Source organism: Sphaerodactylus townsendi, linkage group LG05 (genome assembly GCF_021028975.2).
Source record: "Sphaerodactylus townsendi isolate TG3544 linkage group LG05, MPM_Stown_v2.3, whole genome shotgun sequence".
NCBI classification, from domain to species: domain Eukaryota; kingdom Metazoa; phylum Chordata; class Lepidosauria; order Squamata; family Sphaerodactylidae; genus Sphaerodactylus; species Sphaerodactylus townsendi.
The window spans coordinates 77,634,225-77,655,519 of NC_059429.1; the positions used below are offsets into that span (position 1 = coordinate 77,634,225).

The window sequence follows — 21,295 nt, forward strand, 5'->3', positions numbered from 1 at the left end:
GCACCCACCAAGGTATTTCCTAGAACTTGTTTGTATTTTGAGTATAGGGAATTTTTAAAAATCCTAGGGGGTTGTAAAGAAGGAAAAAACGGGGAGCTTTAAATCATCTCCTACCAGCTGTTCGAGAGCAAACTGCTGAGTTGATTGTTCACAACAGTACATCCCCAGCTTAGCCACAGATTTCCTTATTTCTTATGACTTGCAAAATGTAGGGAGTAAACCCTTCCCTTTCCTTGGAAACTGAAGCCAAATAGCATCTCTTTCCTCTGCCTTCTTGGACCAGGGGATGCTTCAGAAACACTTGTGCCCATGAAGAGCATCATTCAGAAGCACTTGCTTCTGTAGAAGAATGCTTTACTTGGAGCCTCCCAGCATTCTGTGATTGGCTCAAAACCAAGGCGGCCATGTTGTTGTGGCAGCTCTTCCTTTTCTTGATTTCCAGAAAAGCCCTCAGCCTCAACTGTACTGAAGACAACAGTTGCCAATTCTGGGTTAGGAAATTCCTAGAGATCTGTGGGTGGATCCTGGACAGGTTTGGGTAATGGCAGGACCTCAACAAGGTGTGATGCCATAGAGTCCACTCCCCAAAGCAGCCATTTCTTCCAGGGGAGATATTTATGATTCCAGGAAATCTCCAGGCAACACTACCAGAGACCTCTGTTATACAGACTTGCACCCCAACAACATGCTGGGATTTATAAAGGCATAAATGAGAGCTAAGATCAACCTGCAGAATGAAGTATAATAGTGGTGCCACTGAAGATAGGCATTTATGGAAATTGCTGGCACGTTGCAGCTGATTTATGATGACACTCTAAGATATGATGCTATGAAGTGATGTGATGTTATGACATTATAAGAGAAGCATCAACATTACAACATAATAACATCATGATGTGATGTTCTGACGTTCTAACGTTATAACATCATGACGTTATAACATCATCATGGCGTTATAACATCATGACGTTATGAAATCACAATGTTATAACATCATGATTGTTATGTTATGATTATCATGATGTTATAACGTCATAATGATGTTATAACATCATCCCAACATAATCATAACATAACAATCATGATGTTATAACATCATGATGATGTAATAACATGATCATAACATGATCATAACATAACAATCGTTATATTATAACGTCATGATGATGTTATGTCATCATGGCGTTATAACATCATGATGTTATAACATCATCATGGCATTATAACATCATGATGTTTATAACGTCATGATATTATGACGCTATAATGTTGATGATTCTCTGATAACGTCATAACATCATGATGTGATGTTATGATGTTATAATGTTGATGCTTCAACATCATCATGGCGTTATGACATCATGACATTATAACATCATAATCGCATTATAACATGACCTTATAACATCATGACGTTATAACATCATGATTGTTATGTTATGATTATGTTGGGATGATGTTATAACAACATTATGACATTATAACATCATAATCATAACATAACAATCATGATGTTATAACATTGTGATTTCATAACGTCATGATGTTATAACGCCATGATGATGTTATAACGTCATGATGTTATAACGTTATAACGTCAGAACATCACATCATGATGTCATGATGGTATAATGTTGATGCTTCTCTTATAATGTCATAACATCACATCACTTCATAGCATCATATCTTAGAGTGTCATCATAAATCAGCTGCAACGTGCCAGCAATTTCCATAAATGCCTATGTTATAACATCATCATAACATAATCATAACATAACAATCATGATGTTATAATGTCATTATGATGTTATAACATCATCATGATGCTATAACATCATAATGTTATAACATCATGATGTTATGTTATTATTGTTGCTTCCGTTATATGATGTTATGTTATGATGTGATGTTATGACGTTATAAAAGAAGCATCAACATTATAATGTCATAACATCACATCATGATGTTATGTTATGATTATTGTTGCTTCTGTTATATCAGGGGTCGGCAACCTTTAACACCCAAAGAGCCATTTGTACCCATTTTCCACGGAAAAGAAAACACTTGGAGCCGCAAATACTTTTTGACATTTAAAATTAAGATAACACTGTATATATTGTTTTTTTACCTTTACGCTTTGTATAACCAATTATAGTGTGTTGCTTATGAAATCCATGAAGTGCTACAGATGCGCGAAACAGGCAGTGCAAAAAGGACACCTTTTATAACAGATGGCTCAGTAGCAGCAACTGAATATCTGCTGTCACTTCCACCGTTCCTTCCAATTGGCCCTGAACAAGCTGGCTCCACCAGTCTTCTCGGCCCTTATCAGACTAACCCTTAACAGGCATAAAGCCCCACCCCCTTCTACCTCAATTGCCACCTTCGCCTGTTGGGGAAAAATGTGCCACCAGGGCTTTTTGGCGCAGGCATGAGCTCCTCCTATAAGCTCTACTTGGCTCGCTTTCCCTCCCACCCTCGATCTATTTCCCCGCCCCTATTTTCTAATTCTCCTCACTATCTCCTCTGTGCATTCTGGTACTTGTTCTTCCAATTTAAAAAGTCCCTTTCCAGGCAGCGGCAAAAAGGCGAATGAACACCTTTGTTATCCAGAAAGCTCCACGGCGCCTGTCTTCTCCACTTGGTACCGAAGCCCCGAGAAAGAGCTTCTCCGCCTCCATGGTCAGTGGGCTCCTCAGTGGAGGCCGGAGGCCAGAGGGAGCCGCAGTACGAAAGAGCCTCATGCGGCTCCAGAGCTGCTGGTTGCAGACCCCAAGGTCTGCTAAGATCAGGCAAGCCTGGGCCATCCAGACAAGGGAATTTCAGTCCACAGAAGCTCTTGGATGCGTAGGAAATTATGTTGTTCAGTTTCCCTACATTTGCCTGAGATCTCAAAAAGGCCAATTTTCCCCATTCAACTGCTCTCATTTTATCTCTGTTTTAGGGCATCTGATTCTCCCCAACTCATGCAAGCCACAGTTGAATTCCATGCAAGAAACCATCGAGAGCTCACTGTCACGAAGGGAGAGCTGCTAGAGGTAAGGGCAGGAGCTCCTTACTCTTCATGGAATAACTCCTGGTCAGTTCACTACTCTGTTCTAATGCAAAGCCTCTGTTACTTTTGTACAGAGTTAGTAAGCCCTCAATTATTATTCTCTGCTCCTGCTAACCAGCCAATCTTATTGCACCGCATGAAATGTGCCTTATAGCTAATTGATTCTTCAGACACCTGCAGTATATGTGCAATATGTCATTCTTCTATTAGTCATAATGCCTACTCAACCATGAAGCTCACTGAGGAATCTTGGCCTCTCACACTCTCTCAGCCTAATCTCCCATGCAGGGTTGCTATGAAGATAAAATGATGATGGGAGAACCACATAAGCTGCCATAAGCTTCTTAGAGAAGGGCGGGATAAAAATGTGCTAAATAAATTGTCCTCTCTTCAGGATAGCAGGCTATTATTACAATTAAAAACTGAATCTTAGATGCAACCACTGCAGATAATCTAGTCTGCAAATCACATGCTTAACAGTGTTGCTTCATAAAAATATCAACATATTTTGCTGGCCACTGCTGTAGTGGAATGCACACACTGTAGTGCCACGCCTAAAGAAAATGGTGTAATTTTCTCCCGTTATCACAACTTTTCAGTTGCAGTGGAATTATATGCCCCCAATTTTACTGCTTGAGCCCATTGTCTGCAGAGGATGCCTGTACAAAAGCCTTTCTGAGGATTTCAGATGCAAGGGTTAGCAAGATGGATGAGGAAGATCCAAAGGAGACACTTTGGAAACGCAGCTCTTTGCCATATTGTTCTGACACTTGGTAGCTACAGTTTGTTTATTTACTTACTATCTTTCACACAGAGAAACACTCTTGAGCAAATCCAGATCAGTCATGACTGGAGCAGGACAGGGGTAGACATAAAGACATTTGACATTAGCAGTTGAAAGACAGCACTGAAGAAAAGACAGGTGCACAAAAAGGAAGAGGGGCACTGCTTAATCATTCTCAATCTAGAACAGTGGCTTTCAGCTTTTTTTTCTTATAAGGACAACAGAAAATTAAGGAATTTACATGTGATTGCAATGAAATCATTTCTACAAATGAATGCATTTCTTTTGAGTGAATCATCATCATGAACTTTAAGCTGGAAGGTATTCATTAACTTTTTGTGTATCCAAGCATCATGAAGGGGGGCGGGGGGTGAGTTTCTAGGCAACATTTTCTTGAAGTCTCTATGAGCACATTCTTCCAAGAAACTTTATTCCATTGCTGAATTCAAGGTTGGAAGCTCCCCCGCCCCAAAAGTTCAAATACATGTATCTTCAAATCTGGAAAGGGTTAGTATACACAGTTGAAGGAGCATTGATTTAGAGAGCCAAACTGTTAACCATGCTGTAAATAATAAAGAATAGTTGGAAGGAGATACTCAAGGGACACCTTCATTAAAGTTCTGGGTCTGATTATTGGGATATAACTCTTTTCAGTAGGATTCAGAGCTTTGGTATCAGAAAGGAGTCACAAATCACATTCTCCCTTTGTTTAGGTTTTGGACCAACAAAAAAAATGGTGGCTTGCTAGAAATACTTCAGGAGTTACTGGCTACATCCCTAACAACATCCTGAAGCCCTTGGATCAGAAGGCACCCGAGGGAAACAGTATGGGGCAGGTAGTTGCAGTTCTTTTCTGGAAGTAGACAGCTGTGCAGGGTAAAAGTGCAAATAGACTGCATAATGTTAGTGCATATCCAGGAAACAGCTATCTACCCTTCAAGACATAAACTGAAAGGCACAACCAGATGTACAGTCTGGGAAAAATCCTAAGCAGGCCCTACTAAGAAAAATGTCCCATGTCATTCAATAGAACTTACTCCTTGGAAAATACCCTTAGGAATGCAGCTTAAGTGTCCTGGGGAAAGGTAAGGTACCATTTCCTTTAACTCTTTTTCTTTACTGAGATCACTGCATGTAGCAGAGCTAGATTCATGAGGCAAGGTGAAGCCATGCTCTTGGCTGACAGATTGGGGAGGGGGAGGGATGGCAACCTGCATTGCCACTGCCTCAGTGTTCTCACACCACCACCTCCTGGTTCATATAACCCTCCCCAGGAGCTGGAGAAGCTAATGGTGTTTCCCTCCTCATTTATCGAGCATCTTTGAACACAAAGCGGGATGCAGTGCCTGCCCAATAGATTCCCCCGGGCTCTCATGCTGTCTATGCTGCCTTAAGTAGGTCATATAATCCCATTCCAGATTTTAACATCTTGCCAGAAGCTAACTACTAGTCTAAGAAATCTGGCAAGGAAAGTGGTAAATGAACACAAACATTCCACAAATTCTTTGTTTTTGAAAAACTCACAGCCCTGATTGGAACAATCAGAGAAGGTGAAAGAACTTACTCAGCCCCCACATCTGGATCCAGTGTGCTCCTAGCCAGATAGCTGATATATTGCTATGCACAGATTTTTGAGTAAAACGTCTTGCCCTTGTCTCCCTTCCCCATAGCTGATATCTACAAGGTAAAGAATCAAGTACAAAAATCAGTCTCCAATCAATTGCTCAAGAATTAAGGCTACAGTACCTAATGAAGGAGGTGATTGGGTTAGCTTTCTCCTTTACTATGAAATATTTATTCCGGTTTCTCTGCCTTCAGGTCCAGAAGAGCATTCCTGAACTCCAGCCAACATCTACTCCAGCAGAGGTCACAGCTTGGCTCAAATCAAATGGTTTCTCCAATATGTTAGTGTCTCCTTAACAAGAAACACAAGAAATCTCACCCCAATCATAACCACACACTCTTACACAGATTCACTATTTCCAATTAACAATTTTGTCCATTCTCTGCAACGAACTGATTTTTCCCATCTGTATTTAGGGTAGGAAGAATCTATTACTGGCTTGAGACTCTTCCAAAAGAAGCCCGCTGGAAACAAGAAGTGTAGACATTTACAGAAACTTTGGTTGATTACACACTGGTGCTCTGCCCCACTCTGAAGGGAGATTCTCTTTGGGGCAGAACTTTCCCCCCCCACACACACACACACACCCCGACACTGCATGTCAGATCCCATAATCTATGCTGCTTATGAGAGTGGTCAGAGTGACATTTTCCCTGGCTTCACAGGGAAGATGGAACAAATCTGAAGCGTTCTGCTTTGCTTTGGGCTGTTTTGCTCCACCCTGCTTCCCCCACTCTACTTCTGTCCTTCCCAGTGATCATGAGGGCTTTTAAAAGCTGTATTTCAACTGCAGACATTTGTACCATATTAGATCTATCAAAAATGATAGTTTTGATACAGGAATATTGAAATAGCAAGAAATATCAAAATAAACCTCTCCTCCACTGGCGGCAGAAGCAGGGAGGGGAGAGGGAGGGGGGAGAGGGAGAGGGGGAGAGAAAAGCAGGAAGTGTGTGTGAAGTGTGGGGAGAGAATGTCAGTTCTAGGACATGGTCACTTTTTTCAGCAGAGTGTGGTTTAAGGAACTGTTTTGCCCCTTTCATTCGGGGGGGGGGATTAATTTTGGGAAGAGGCTACAATATCGATATAATCACAATATCGATATAACAGTAATTTAAAGGGCTTTTACAGTTAGCAATCTTGTAACTCTTTGCCTTTAAGAGTGAGTTGATTAGCATAGTTAAGAGACCCAGGAAAAGCAGACCCACAATAGGCATTAGGGTGCCTCCTCATATGTAAACAGAGAAATGGAGGAGACCACGACCCCACTGTGCAGCAAAGAGCCCCAAAGTAAGAATTCCATGCATAATGAATGTACTCATCTGGCTGGATATTTAGAACTTGGAGAGGGGCATTTAGCATTTGGGGTAGGCTCTTCTTCTAACAACCATGAGGAGGCAAAAAATTTTACTACTCACCCCAGACAGAGGATAAAAGCCTACATTCTAAATTTCTCCCACAGGCCCTTAAATAAGAGAAACAAAAGTGTATCTTTTGCTCAATTTGCAGTTTATTTTGTGCCAAAAAATAAAAATTTCCACAGAATATAGCAATTGTTTATAAAGTCTGGGAAAATGAAGAGAAGGTATGGAGAAAAGAAATGTCTATAGAACTAGAAAATCCTACCCCCAGGTGCCATATATGCCAGCCTTTCACATTGTGCTTACATGTCATCATGGTAATCTCCAAGGCAATGTGGGTTAAAAACTTGTTACTTAATGCAGTAAATGACAGAGGAGGCTATCATAACGCCAAGTCCTATGCAGAATCTAAGATTCTGAGCTTTCATCCCCACAGCATCAACATGCAGAGCTGGTGTGAGTCTGTGGCTTAGATGATGGGGTTGAGTTGGGAAGTGAGAGAACCAAGTTCCAGCTGCACTCACAGCCATTAAACAAGCTGCTGCTTCTCAGTTTAACCTCTCACAGAGTTACTGTGATGATAAATTCCATATAAATTATACTGAGAAAAAATGTTACCACTAAATGATGTGTGCACATAAGTATACCCCATGCACATCTCTTCCTTATAAACAATAGAGCTTTGACAACTGTTTGCCCATGAACCAGGCAAGGTGACAGAAGACACCTCACACTGACCAGAGCTGTGCCGTTTCTTGAATTGTACACATAATCCTATTAATTCTTCTTTTTCAACAGGACAGTTAAATCCCTTGGTGTCCTGAAAGGAAGCCAGCTTCTATCAATGAGCCCAAAAGATTTATCCATGGTGTGCCCAGAAGAAGGGAAGAAAGTTTTTTTCAAGCTTTCACCAGTTAAAACTATGCTGGAGTAAGGTCAGCAATCTATACCTTGCACCCAATTCCTCTTATCACTGTTAACTACTAAGACATTTGAATTATCATTCTGTATACTCACTCTGTCACAGGCCACAGACTCTGATCACATTTCTCAGTTGTATGAAGGGATGTAGGATATAGCAAAGAATCAAACATGCATGAGAATTATGCTGGTCTAAGTCTGTAGAGACTGCAGGCAAGACTTACTGATTTTTTAACCTTAACTTCGCCAGTGTTAATATGGGCACTAAGGACCCACTCAAGGAGACTGAACAGGGAGTTGGATTAGATTACCTGTATGGCATCTTCCAATTCTATGCCCCTTTCCCCACAAGTTATTTATAATGTATCTTGTTACCAAATGCTATTTTTCTTTAATTCCAAATTATTTTTTCTCCATTTGGTTCAAAAAACTTTTTCCTTCGTTTTTCCTGTTGTTTTCCTGAGCACTTTTACCGCAATATTTTTTCTACCCATTTCTGAGCCAGCTTCTCTTGAACATGTGATCATGTCAAAACAGTTTATATTTCTCTATCCCATCAAACACCTGGCCCTTATCTATCCGTCCCATATAGTCGCCCAACCTCCTCTTTAGCTATTTTTCCAACCTTTTAGCCTGTTTTACAAGGAATGTTTTAAAAATCTCTTCATCATATTGCGTTAGTGATGTAACATAAGGGCACAGACACATGCCAGGTCAATTGTTTCAGCTTTATCAGTTTCATACTGAAATGGTGATATCGCAGTAAGATGAAGATACCATGTGTCTGCATTTAACACGGAGTGAAATTGACAATGAGAGTTGTTTTTGCTGGAGGAAATTGACAAGTGACTGTTGCAGTAAAGCACCACCTTTGCTGGGGCTGAGACTGCCTTTGTCACCATTAAGAATGATACATTTTCAGCAGTAGCATATGGAATAAATGCAACAGAAGAGACAAAGGGGAATAGAAGTGTGTGGAACTATTTCACAAACAAGGTTTGATCACTACGAAAATCTGTAGTAAGCTGTGTATGCAGAATAAGCCTATGATTCGATCAGTGCTTTTTTCAGTTCCATGAGACTGGCTGGTATACTATTTACCATCTCCCTCCTTCCCCTTTCATTTGTACAATACTGTTTATACACAATGAAAACACCAGGGTTCCTTTTATTAAGAACAGTTGTGAATAAACGCTCTCTTTTAGATAACCGGGGTGGGGGTGGAATACAGTTTATGCATGTGGTAACACTGAGGTTAATTGTAATTGTTAGTTGCTAGCTAGTGTGATAACACTCCTAGCCTGTACAGACAGCCACAGGAAATGCTGCATTTTACTTATTTGCCCTGTCAACAGCATGGCAGATTCAATCCACCAGCTTCCTGTAGTAGATTTTTGCTACTGTGATATTGTGTCCCTCTGAAACAGGGGCTTATCCACACAGTATGTAAAAGAGTTCAGATGTCACTTCCTTCCTTCATTTCCTTCAACATTTCTGTTGTGGGGGAATCACAATGTTTACAATAGATTGATTAAAAAGGGTGATCTTACAACTCAACCTATTGCTTTAATAGTGTGGGCTGTAGTTATAGTACTATCACAAGCACCCACTGAATAGTTTTTGTTATATCAGTTATCATGACTGATCCTTACCCCCTCCCAAACTATAAGCAGTGAAATGCTGAACTTAAGTATATTACCTCCCTGTCTGCTCCCCCACATAATTCTTCTTTTGAGGTTTTTTTAATACTGATAATGAACTCCTGTTGCACAGTGGCTGTTTCAATATTGGCCCAATTCAAATTCCCCACACAACCATACAGCTGACTTGGGGAAGTCAGGGAAGTCACTGACACTAAGCCCAACTATCACAAAAATTTGGTGAAGGTGAAGTTGAATAGGATAACACTCTGTACATTGACCTGGGCTCTTTTGGGAATAATACAGGTATACTTCTTTCACCTTTTCTGCTTACAGTAACATCTCCATGAGCAGCCTTCAGTAGCTTTCTTCAGGCACTTCAGATCCTTCTTCCAAAGATCATCATGGCGAGAGTTGTCAGTTATCTTCTTGCCAAATCCAACTGTTTCTCAAGAACATTTTTGTGCATATATCATCTCCCCCTCCCATGCTGGCCAGGATTCAGAAGAAAAAAATGTACCATGTATAGAAGTTTAGGCACAGTCTGGGGTTCAGGGTCTGAACGTTAATCCAGGTTTTGTATCATGCAATCTTTTGTGTCATGCAATCTTGCAATATTCCAGGCAGCTCTGTAATTAAAACCTACATGTCTTATTCCCCATTGCTTTAGCTGACACTTATTTTGGTGCCTATTAGGGAGATACCCTCCCCAAATAAAACCCCATAAGATTGAAATCCACCTGTGCAGTCAAATAGAGCATCAAATTCTTTGTCTCTACAGTTGGGGATTCATGTACAGAAAAGGATAGTGGCCTAGGAATCCCCAAGAATCTCTCAGACCCCACAAGTGCAGACAAGGATAACAAAAGTTCCCTCATATAGACAGGGCCCAACTTCAAGCAGCAAGACCAGTCTAAAAGCACCACGTGTATGTGTGTGTGTGTGTGGGAGGAGGCAGAAGTAACAGTTCTCTCCAATTGAAAGCAAAAGCTAACTATGTGCAGTGTCGATTGGCTGGTGCCTTATGACATGTCTAAGAATCCTCTCCCCAGAACACATTTGTGCTTACAACAAATGAAAGGACAAATGTATACACAGTGCTTAAAAGCAGCGAAACGGCAAGCCTGTGAGTCAATGTGCAAAAGAAAGAGAAAATTAAAACAAACAGTCTTCGAATTCTAATCCTGCCATTATTCTATACTTGCTTGGAATACCTACAGATTTGGCTGTTCTCTATTATATACTCTATGGCAAGGGTCCCCAAGTGCCTGCTGGCGCCTTTCCTGGTCCCCACCAAGTGTTTTAGAAAGTTGGTGGGGCTTTGCCTAGCAAGGCTTCTAATTGGCCACTGGAGATTTGACAAGCTGTACATATTTTTTTAAAATGTTGCTTTGGCAGCAGCTACCACGGCAGTACCACTGCACACCTCATGGTGTGACTGAAGGTATGCAACAGCAGCCATTTTGTGGCAGGTTTCACCTCCTGTGTGACAGCTGTTTTGTGGCTGTACCTTATATATTGTGTCAAAATTCCAAAGGTATCCATAGGCTCAAAAAAAGGCTGGGGACTCCTGTTTCATGGGCTAGGAAAGTCTGAGCTGGTGCTAGAAGCTTATTTGTCCATGTCCCATACCTCCTCATTAACTCCCCCTCCCCCACTTAAAATGCCATTTGCAGAGTTCAAGTATGTCGGTCCAGAGACTTTCCACAAATCTGGGCACAAGATTTTCTTAAAAATCAGAAACTTCATGATTTGGGGATGAAAAACAGGTTGTCTTCCAAACTAAAATCTTTGGAAATGCAAATTTAGAGTGCAACTTCATTGTGTGCAGATAAACAGAAACAATGCTCTTAGCAAATAAACGGAAGAGGATATTTGAAGTGAAACTAGAAGTAGGTTTAAATGTAATTAGGAAGCTAACGATAATGAAGTAATAGGAACTCAATAAAACTATTCTTATAATGAGATTTGGGCAACAAGTATTTTAAATGAATTAAGAACAGTTCAATATTTTATCTCTGTTTGGTCCAGAATTAATCTGCGTGTATTAGATTCAATTAAAAATATAAATAGTCCTGGAGTAGTCAGTAGCAATCAAAACATTAGTTGTTAGTCCATTAGAAACAATCAGTATATTCCTAATCATAAACATGGGATATAACTTACAGCATAATGCATACAAAAGATATTGGAGGTGGGGGTATTTTGATGAATATGGATGCAACAAGAAAATGGAACAAAACTTCAGTTTTTCCAGAAGTGTTAAAACTACCTTCATTTTATTGTTGAATTGGGTGTGAACACTTTTGTATTAATAAAAATAAAACACAGAATTTTACTTGGTAGCTATCAAGAAAACTTCCTCCAGTAGACCACTAAACTAGCTCTCACATTAACAAGAAACCAGCATCCAACATGAAGATTTCATCTTCCACAAGTAAGATATTTCAAAAAGCCACTCAGCCAGTCAGCGCTCATGAGATAAATCTGCCAAAAAAGTGATGTGATTCAACATGACCATATAATTCCAACATTCATTACTGGTTGCTACAGTCTTCAAGGCAAAGAAAAAACCTTTGTTCATTGTTATACTAAAGGGGGTGGGGGGGTGGAGAATAGAGACACTAGAATGTTGCCATCTGTCTACTCATCCAATTCCAGCTAAGGAGAATCGGCATTTCACCAAGGCATTACTCTTTCTTATTGCACCACTTGGCCATCTTGTTATTAATCGGAGTCTTCATGAAGCGGCTGGAGCGCATATAGGCAGCAATCTTCTCCAGGCCCTGAGAACAAAAAATACCACATACTTAGGAAAAGGAAAAAGTCAGCCTTGACAAACAAAAACAGACAAGAAAGTAATAGCAAGAAAGTGTGATAACCCTCCCTACCAGGTTTGATGTGATGATTTTGCTCCTACTAAAGTTACAAGAATCATTTTATTCTTTAATTAAAAGTCAGTTGAGCATTGGCCACCTCTTCCCTCCAGCTGCTTGTCCCTTCCTTTGGTCTGTTACCACCTCCCTATAGCTCTGTGACTCTTAATAGGCAAACACTAAATAAATATCACAAAGTAGCTGATAGCATTGAAATTATAGAGATTAGAATTAGATTTTAAATTGTACAGCATAACAATAGAACAAGGAAAGGTTCTAAAACCACAAAACCAGGGAACTGATAAAATTTCTGAGAAGGGATTTCAAAAGGCATTTGGCCAGCCTGGTTAAATACATCACTGCCATTTCATCTGGCCTCCCGTGGGCATAATGGTAGGGAGGGTGGAGGGTGGAACGCCATCTGCCGTTGTACGGTTCTGGTTTTTATTGCTGCTAATCAGTTTTATGTTACATTTTAAGCTGTTTTTATCATTGTTGTTCACCGCCCTGAGCCCCTAGGGGGAAGGCGGTTTAGAAATGAAATTAATCAATCAATCAAATAAATAAATCAAAGGGCTGTGTCTACCCATATTCAGATGCCACAAATGTCCTGGAGGAAGCTCTATGTTCCATAGAAGAGAAATGCCTTATGTAACAACAACAATGGCCACAATCTTCATCCACCAGTCTGGGCACTCCATAGCCAACCCAGTTCAAAGGTCAAGTTCCGTGGCACTGATGCCATTGTTACTCCAAGAATACTGGGCCAGGAAGCATCTATTCTCCCACATTGAGCACACCAAAATAAACTCAAAGTATCCTCTCATTTCACAATGGAAGGAGTATCTATCATGACTACAACATAGCATGGGAAGAGGCTGGATGTTCCAAGATGTCTGACAGAAAACGTCCAGTCAGCTACCTCCACCCACACAAATTCCTAAACATGCCACTCAAAATTTTGCAACTGACAGAGCTACTAAATGCTTGCACTGCCTATAGCCACAGTAACACAGGAAGGGATACATTAAACAAAGAAAGAGAGAAACTACTTTTAGGTCCTTCAGAAACGCTGATTTCAGTTTTCAAGGCCACAGCTGAAACCTTTTTCATTACAAAAGAAACAAGAGTGCCTCTCATGGACGTGTGGTTTAGCCAGTTTGGAACCTTGTATACAATGTAACAGCTTGTTGCTTTTCACCAGTAACCAGTGAACAAGGTCTCAAGAAACACAGGAAGACTTGCAAGCAATCACATCTCAGAAAGACAAAGCTAACCTCAAAACGGGTGAGAAAATCCTGAAGATTCTTGAACTTATCCAGGCACTTGGGTTCAAACATACGGTTTTGGTCGAGGACATCATACATGAGGAAGTCAACAAATGTAATCTAGAAAGAGAGCAACAATGAGGGCCTGCTGCAACCAAACCTGCCCTCGGAGGCCTGTCCTGGGATATGCCCATACCTTCTCCCCAGCAAACCATTTTCTGTCTCCTAGGAACTGGGAGACCAGCTTCAGCTTTTCCGGGAGTTGTTCCAAATACCCAGGCTTCAGTTTCTCCTACAAACAGAGAAGGAGGTGGAAGAAAAGACCACGATCACACCTCAAATCCAGCCAAAACATTCCTCTGCCCAACAGGGTTAAGGAGTTTGGTGATATGAAGACAAGAACCATTAGGTGTAAATTTATTAGGACCAAGGTTACTTTATTGGATTTATTACCAACCTGGCCAGAGCCTAGACTCAGGCCGGCTTATACACATAACTTAAACTACACTAATTCATCATAAAACTAGTTCACAATAGCATTATTACTCAAAGCATTAAAATATAAATATAAATCATCCAAATGGTGACTAATTAGGCATCCTCAACAGATTCCAGCACAGCATAAAAACTATCCATCCACGTCCCATCATAAATCAAGTCAAGTCACTGTTCAATTAGGGAGAGGAGGGGGATAAAGGTGGAGGCCAGCAAGATGGAATGGACTCATGGTTGTCTCAACCAAAGGCCTTGTGGAACATTTCTGTTTTGCTGGCCTTGCAAAACTGATTAAGATCCTCCAGGTAGTGCCAATAAAGCAGCGGTACAAAACAGCTTTCTTCCAGGAAACATATTCAGAAGAAGTTACTAGGCAAAAAGTGATTTCTTCCCCCAGTCACACTCTATGCTGCACTAGGGCAACTCACACAGTGCCCATGGGCAGCTTCATGCTTTGGTCCAATCAGGGTACATGGGCATGGGGCACAGAGAAGGGTTTAAGGGTGAGTACACATCATTCACGCGTTTGCTGCAGAAAACAATCACATACAAACACACACCTCAGTTATGCTTGCCAGTCAGGCATGGAGCCATTCTTTTTGTGTGTGTGTGTGCAGGTCCTAAGAAGCTCAGCCTCAACCTTCACTACTCAGTCTCTCTGCTTTACTCTCTCTCAGCTATTTCATTCCTGTTTTCATGGAGGCACGTGAACTCACAAAATCAGGATTGTAGCAGACCACCACCAGGCTCATGCGTAAATCCATCACTTGGTTCTCCAGCATGTCCACTCTGCAAATCTCCTCCTCAGTTTCTCCACCTGGAGCCAACATAGGAGATCAGAAATTTAGGGAAGACAAAAGAAGGTTGTGATTGGCTAACCCAGACCCGGAAAGAAGTCAAGAAAATACTCACACATCTTATGCTTGCGTGCAATGTACCGGAGAATGGCATTACTCTGTGTAAGTTTGGTCTTGCCATCAATTAGATAGGGAAGCTGGGGAAATGAACCAAGAGTGATTAGCATTAGGACAAATGCTGGTCTTGCATTTCCAAGCTCACATTGCCCTATTCACTGTCACTGAGTAAATCTCCTTCATTTTATTCCCAACAGTGAATGCTCCAGAGAAGATGATGGTCCTCTGCCAAATGTCTAGGATTCCTAGGTAAACCAAACAGGATGACCTTCCCACCCAGCACTTGGTGGACAAAGCCTGCTACATACATTGGGGAAGTCCAGACCCAGCTTTTCCTTTTCATTGATCCACTTGCTCTTATCATAGTCAGGAGCTAGAAGTAAAACAGAAAAGGGAGGGGAGGCTTAGTTTCATATGAAGGAAATATGTTGGGCCACATTCGATTCTCATCACATTGCCAAGACAATCACAATTTTCAGATGTGCCAAACAGCCATGCTAATTGGGCAGCAAAACGACCATCCTAAAAACATCTATTAGGAACGGAAATTTGTGAGCTTTACTTCTGAGTAACTTGGTTAGATCAAGGGGAATTTTCTGGGGAAACACTGCTAACTAGGGCCGTTTCCGCACGGCCAGGATGCGCCCCCACGCAGCCAAGAGTTCTGGCGGCGTGAGGGCGCAAGCCTGTTCGCATGAACGGGCGAAGCGGAGGCCAGCAGATGGCAGGCGGCTCCGCATGGAGCCGCCTCTTCCCCGTCCCGCCCACTCCGCGATTGTCCTTGTCGAGTAAGCCTGCTGGGTGTCGCCCAGCCCAAATTTCGCCCGCTGCCCTCCGACCCCTGGAGGTCGGAGGACAGTGTCGAAGCGGGCTACGCCCAGCAGGCAACGAACACGCGACACCGGGGAGCGAGGCTGGAGACATCTTCAGCGTGGTTCGCACTGCGCCGCCGGGAAGACGCTTCCTCCCCAACAACAACCCTTTAAAGGGTTGTTGTTTAGGGCGGCCTGATGCCGCCCTGGGGGGAGGGAAGCGCAGTCAGGTCGCCGCTGCGCCTGTGCGAACGGCGGCCTGGGGGCGGTGTTTTTACTGCCCCCAGGCCGTCGTTAATGGACCGTGCGGAAACGGCCCTGGTCTTGACCCTACTTTATGATTGACAACAACAATACTCTTCAAGCCTGTCAGAAATTCATAGCCTGTCAGAAACAAACATACATGCACTGCTTTTGCAATTGCTACACAATATCTACACAAAGTCACTGGGAGAAGTCATCTGGAGATAAACTCTATACTGGGCTTCTAGAAGATCCCATGGAACTCTGGAGACTGTGAACTGGTGCCTGGAGACAGTTTGGAGATGGATGAAGGCTACTGAGCTGAAACTGAATCCTGACAAAACAGAGAACTTTCTTCTAGGAAGTTCAGACTACATCAGAAACATAAATTCGAGCATCAAGCACAAAAAAGGCTTTGCATGTTCCAAACATCAGCAGTACGAACCTTCTCCACAGCTGTATAGTTTATCTTCATAAGGTGTTTCTGTGTACTCCAGTAGTAACCTGATGGCATGAGCAAGCTATTCATGGAGGGGGAAAAAGAGGCCAAGGTACAATGAGAAGCCAGCATACTCAAACACCTGACTTATTTGTGCAACTCAATCCTATGCAAGTTTACACAGGTCACTCCCAAAGATTTGCCCCTAAGCAGGTATGAATGTAAATAAAGCCTTAACAAAATACTGGTAAATTCTGATCCTAAAGAACAACATTCCTCCAGAATCTGGTGGGTCCCCTCACTTCCCTGCTCCTGAGCCAACTAACTTATTTTATTCTGTTAAATTTCGGTTTATAGAATTCTATTAATATATTATTTTGTTATTGATGCATTAACACTGACTCTATTAGATTAAATGTTTTCATTAAATATACTTCTGTCAGCCACCTTGAAAAGCTAGAACTGAGTGGAAGGGTGAAACTATTTTAAAACAAACATCTCAAACTTCTTTCTGTGACTTCCTTAGCCACCATTTGTTTTTTTCATGTTCAATATACATGAGTGCGTGTAAATTGCCATCTAGTTGCAGCCAACTTATGACAACCTATATGCTAGGCACTATACATTTATTAAAAGACCATAAAATCATGGAAAAAAATCCTACCTAGAGCTTATAATTTAAGAGACCAGAAAGACAAGAAAACGGGAAGAGAAGAGATTAAAGTTATCAAATAATGAGCACAATGGAAAAAAGCCAAACAAAATGGTAACCTTCAAATGAACCCTTTTCAGAACCTCCCTGAAATGGCTCGCCTTGCAAATCAGAAGTGGAAGTCACAGTGTGAGTCAAGAGAATGAAACAATGAAAGCCCAGGGTGAGCATCTCTGGTTAGATTCACAATAAATCTTGCTGGCTAGAAGGTCCGGTCTCCAACTCCTCATACATCCCATGGAAAAGCTTTCCATTTTTGAAATCCTAAACTGTGGGCACCCATGAACAAAAGAACTTTGACAAATGTGAAACTCCTTTGATTATTTCAAAACCAACTTACATACTTGGTTTTATACAACAAAGTCTCACAGAGGCTTCATTCCTGGGTATGGCCAATACTTTTTAGGTCATTTCTACACAACTGGTAAACCCTCAGATTAACTTTATACAGATTCTACAGTAATTCTGAATTTTTTTACAGCAGGTTCCTGTTGCCAAGTTAATTATCCCAAGATAATCTCCAAGCTCCACAGCTTCTTTATTACTTGCTGCTAAGTCCTTCTGTTCTCCAGTTTCCAATTATAATAAACTCTTTTCTGGTTTTCTCTTCCACCATTTCTTCTCCCATTTCAAGGAGTTTCTAGCAAAACTCCTTCACATACAGCTGTGAATTATGCTGCTTTCCCCCCTCACGCATGGCACACAGCCTTCTTCCACTTTGAACTTCCAGTCATTCTTTTAAAGCTCCTCGCCTCTCACTACAACTTTTGTGGTGTCCATGTATTTTCTCCATCACTTATCCTTATTTTCCTAGTATATCAGAAAACAAACTATCCTGTCTGCAGTTTTTGTCCTCTCCAACCTCTCTCTTCATTTCTAGATGCCCCTCTTTTCTCTGCATCAAACGGAATCACACACCTCCAGACAAAATAAGGTTATGTTACCACATAACCACTTAACAGTTCAGTGTAGTGGTTAGAGTGCTGATCGAGAATCTGGTGATCCCCATTCAAATGTGTACTCTACCATGAAGCTTATTGTGTTAGTAATGCTCAAGTTAGTAATTTTCTTACAGCCTAACCTCAGGGTGAACAGAGAAGCACAACATAACCTGCCCTGCGCTCCTTGGAGGCAGGGTAGGATTTCTAAAATGTATTAAATAAATCATTACTCTTCTTATCTTGTTTTAAATACCACTGTACACAGCACAAATGAATCTCACGCTATACCTCTTTCATTTTTTTCTATGCGATTATATATGGAATATATTCTCTCTTGGTCTAGGAGTCTGTGGGCACCTTTGGAATTCTGACACATGATGGCGGGCACAACCACAAAATGGCTGCCAACAGAGGCAGCAACAAAATGACTGCCACAGGAGGCAGAGATAACCACAAAATATCTGGGAGTAAGCTTATGAATAACTCTAATCATCACTCTTCGACATTTCAGGCAGAAGCTATGCTTAATAGGAGGCCTTTTAAAGAATATTTATTTTAAAACATCTGCACAGCCAGTCATATCTTCAAGGGTTAATCAGAACCCTGGGAAAAAGTCCCATCTGGCCCACCCACTTTCTAAAAATGCTTAGTGGGCAGGCACCAGGAAAACTGTCAGTGTCATGGCACCCACAGACACCATGTTGGGGATCCCAGGTCCAGGGTCCCTTGAGCTGCCTGATTCCTTTCTTGCGGAAGATCAAAACAGTCAGATATTAGAACAGAGATGTGATGTTTTAAATAAAGCCTGGCTGACTTTATCCACCAGGCTTTATTTGAAGTACAGAAATTTCTCTATTTTTTTCTTTTTTGTTGTCAAGTCACATATGTTTTGTTGTCCAATCACAGGGGTTTTCAAGGCAAGAGACCTTCAGAAACGGTTTGCCATTACCCCACGATTCCTTGTAGATCTCTCATTTAAGTACATTTCTTACAGATGTATGTACCCCAGAATATCACAAAAGTCAGACTGGCTTGCTTAACAGATCACAAGATGTGCAGCGACTGCCTTTTGATCTGTTGGTCACAAGATGTCTTTGCTTGGAGCAATTTTGCCAACACCTCTTGTCTCCAACTTCTTGCATACAAAGTTCCTCTTTAGCAACTGGTCTGCACAGAACCAAAGGCAGATTGTCTCAAGCCACGCTTATGTCAGCAAAAGATAAATTTTATACTGCACTTTAACACAGATTCATATGCAACAGGCTGTAGTCTGCAAAAGCTTATGCCTCACGGAAATGTGCTATTTAAATATGTCACAAGACTCTTGCCTTTGCTGCAACAAACATTATATACTCTGTTACTTCAGCCATGGTTTTCCAAAATCACTCAGCCTGCCATTTTTGTATCCTGCAACCTCCTAACCTATTCATTCCCAGCTTAGTGTGGCACAAATTTTGTCCAGTTTTACCTGTAAAAAAGGTAACTTGCCAAAAATACAACTGAGGGAGAAACAGTTTACATTTTGCATATAAAATCGACAGAAATGCAACATTAACGCACATGTGCTGTGTTATAGGGTCCTTCCTACCGTATTTATTTACTTGATTATAGAAGCCAACAGTTTATGGAAGGCTTAGGGCAGTGATGGCGAACCTATGGCACGGGTGCCAGAGGTGGCACTCAGAGCCCTCTCTGTGGGCACGCGCACACAGAGTTCATCATGTGGGGGGCGGAAAATCACCACCCCCACCCCCACACACACACATCTAGACTAATCTGGGCCACTGAGCACAACGTGCGCGCACCGCGGTGAGCAGGGAGGACTCGGCTGATGAGCCTGGGGTCTGTGCTCCGGGTGGCTGCTGCCTGGGGGGGGGGGCACAGAGGAGGCAGAGATGCTAGAGAGGCACAGAGCGGTGTGTGTGGGGGACTTGCTGGAGGCTAGAGCAGGCTGGCCCCTACTCAAGTGGGTGGGGTGGAAGAAGAGGGAGCCAACCATTTTTTTCTAAACTAAAACCTCAGCATTCAGGTTAAATTACCGGGTTGGCACTTTGCAATAAATAAGTGGGGTTTGGGTTGCAATTTGGGCACTCGGTCTCAAAAAGGTTCGCCATCACTGGCTTAGGGAATGCATTAGCCTACATTTGCAATCTCTGGACTACTTCTAAAAAACCAAACCTGCAACCCCACCAGACAAACAGATATTTACAGTCCAATCTGCCCAACTCTCCCTGGCAAACAAAAACTGGCACCAGCTCTTATCATGACAAATCTAAACTGCGACCATGTTTAACAACCACTACCAAAAAAAAGCAGTTTGAAGAGTTTTTTATTCAGATCTAAGTCCAACTGTGATCAGTAGCGCTTACTTCCAAGCCATGGGAAGCAGAACTCAGAGTTAACAAGCACGCCCCTTATCTCTGAACCGTTCAAGAAGCAAGTCTCCACTTTCACCGTCCGCGTAGTGCAGGCTCAGACATGCATCCACTGCAGTTGGCTTCAAATAATAATAATTTTTTTTTAAACCGCGGCTGCCTTTCTGAACACAGAGACCCGTTAGGAGTATTCAAACTTCCTGCAGCCAGCCCGCTCCGCCTTGAGCGTTTGCAAACGTGTTCACCTGATCTGCCCTCACTAGTGCAGCTCCTTGAGAACTCTGGCCGAGCCGTCCCAAACTATCCTATCTGAAGCTCTGAGACTTCACCTCGCCTCCCGCGCAGGCGACACCCCCACTGAGCCAGAAATCAGGACCGGGCAGCCTTGCAACTCGCGCCCTACCAAATGCGGCATGGAAATGATTTGCAACAAGATAATGTATATGCATTCGCATCTCGACCCTCCCTCCCCTTTCCCGGAGAATCTGCTCACCCCTCGAATATCCCAGTAACCCAAAATCATCGCCATGGCGCGCTCTGCTTTCCCCACCAGCTCCGGCAGCGACTAGCGTGGAGGAGGGGCCTGGGCAGCAATTCTTAAAGGGGCAGCTTCGGTGAAGGAAGTGCAGGTGGAAGCACCAGTCCGGAAAGTGCTTTTTAGGGCGGCGTTATTTTTAATGGCGCGTCAACAAGTCCCCTTGATGTTATTTCCCAGTAGACCTACATAGACGTCTTCCAGACAGCCTGAATGTTCCAGTTTCATTTTTCTTTCTTACTGTGTTTTACTCTCGTTTTCACACAACTTCTTAGCAATCACCTCCCTCGGTGTTATTCA

At 42.1% G+C, this 21,295-nt stretch overlaps 2 protein-coding genes across 2 annotated transcripts in view; one reads left to right on the plus strand and one right to left on the minus strand.

Moving 5' to 3' along the window:
• EPS8L3 (EPS8 like 3) overlaps window positions 1-11,723 on the plus strand; it is a 30,642-nt gene extending 18,919 nt beyond the window's left edge. Inside the window, exons 15-19 of the mRNA XM_048497866.1 lie at window positions 2,945-3,038; window positions 4,553-4,675; window positions 5,658-5,743; window positions 7,623-7,759; window positions 9,722-11,723. Of these exons, the coding sequence (XP_048353823.1) occupies window positions 2,945-3,038; window positions 4,553-4,675; window positions 5,658-5,743; window positions 7,623-7,758 (439 nt within the window). The 3' untranslated portion in view covers window position 7,759; window positions 9,722-11,723. The remainder of the gene's footprint in view (window positions 1-2,944; window positions 3,039-4,552; window positions 4,676-5,657; window positions 5,744-7,622; window positions 7,760-9,721) is intronic.
• Window positions 11,634-21,091, minus strand: LOC125433008 (glutathione S-transferase Mu 1-like). The gene is made up of 8 exons (XM_048497256.1): window positions 20,954-21,091; window positions 16,439-16,514; window positions 15,247-15,311; window positions 14,937-15,018; window positions 14,741-14,841; window positions 13,726-13,821; window positions 13,539-13,649; window positions 11,634-12,171 (listed from the first exon to the last, which is right to left on the minus strand). The coding sequence occupies exons 1-8, from the start codon at window positions 20,987-20,989 to the stop codon at window positions 12,076-12,078; spliced, it is 663 nt and encodes a 220-aa protein (XP_048353213.1). The 5' UTR covers window positions 20,990-21,091; the 3' UTR covers window positions 11,634-12,075.
• Window positions 21,092-21,295: the final 204 nt, after the last annotated feature.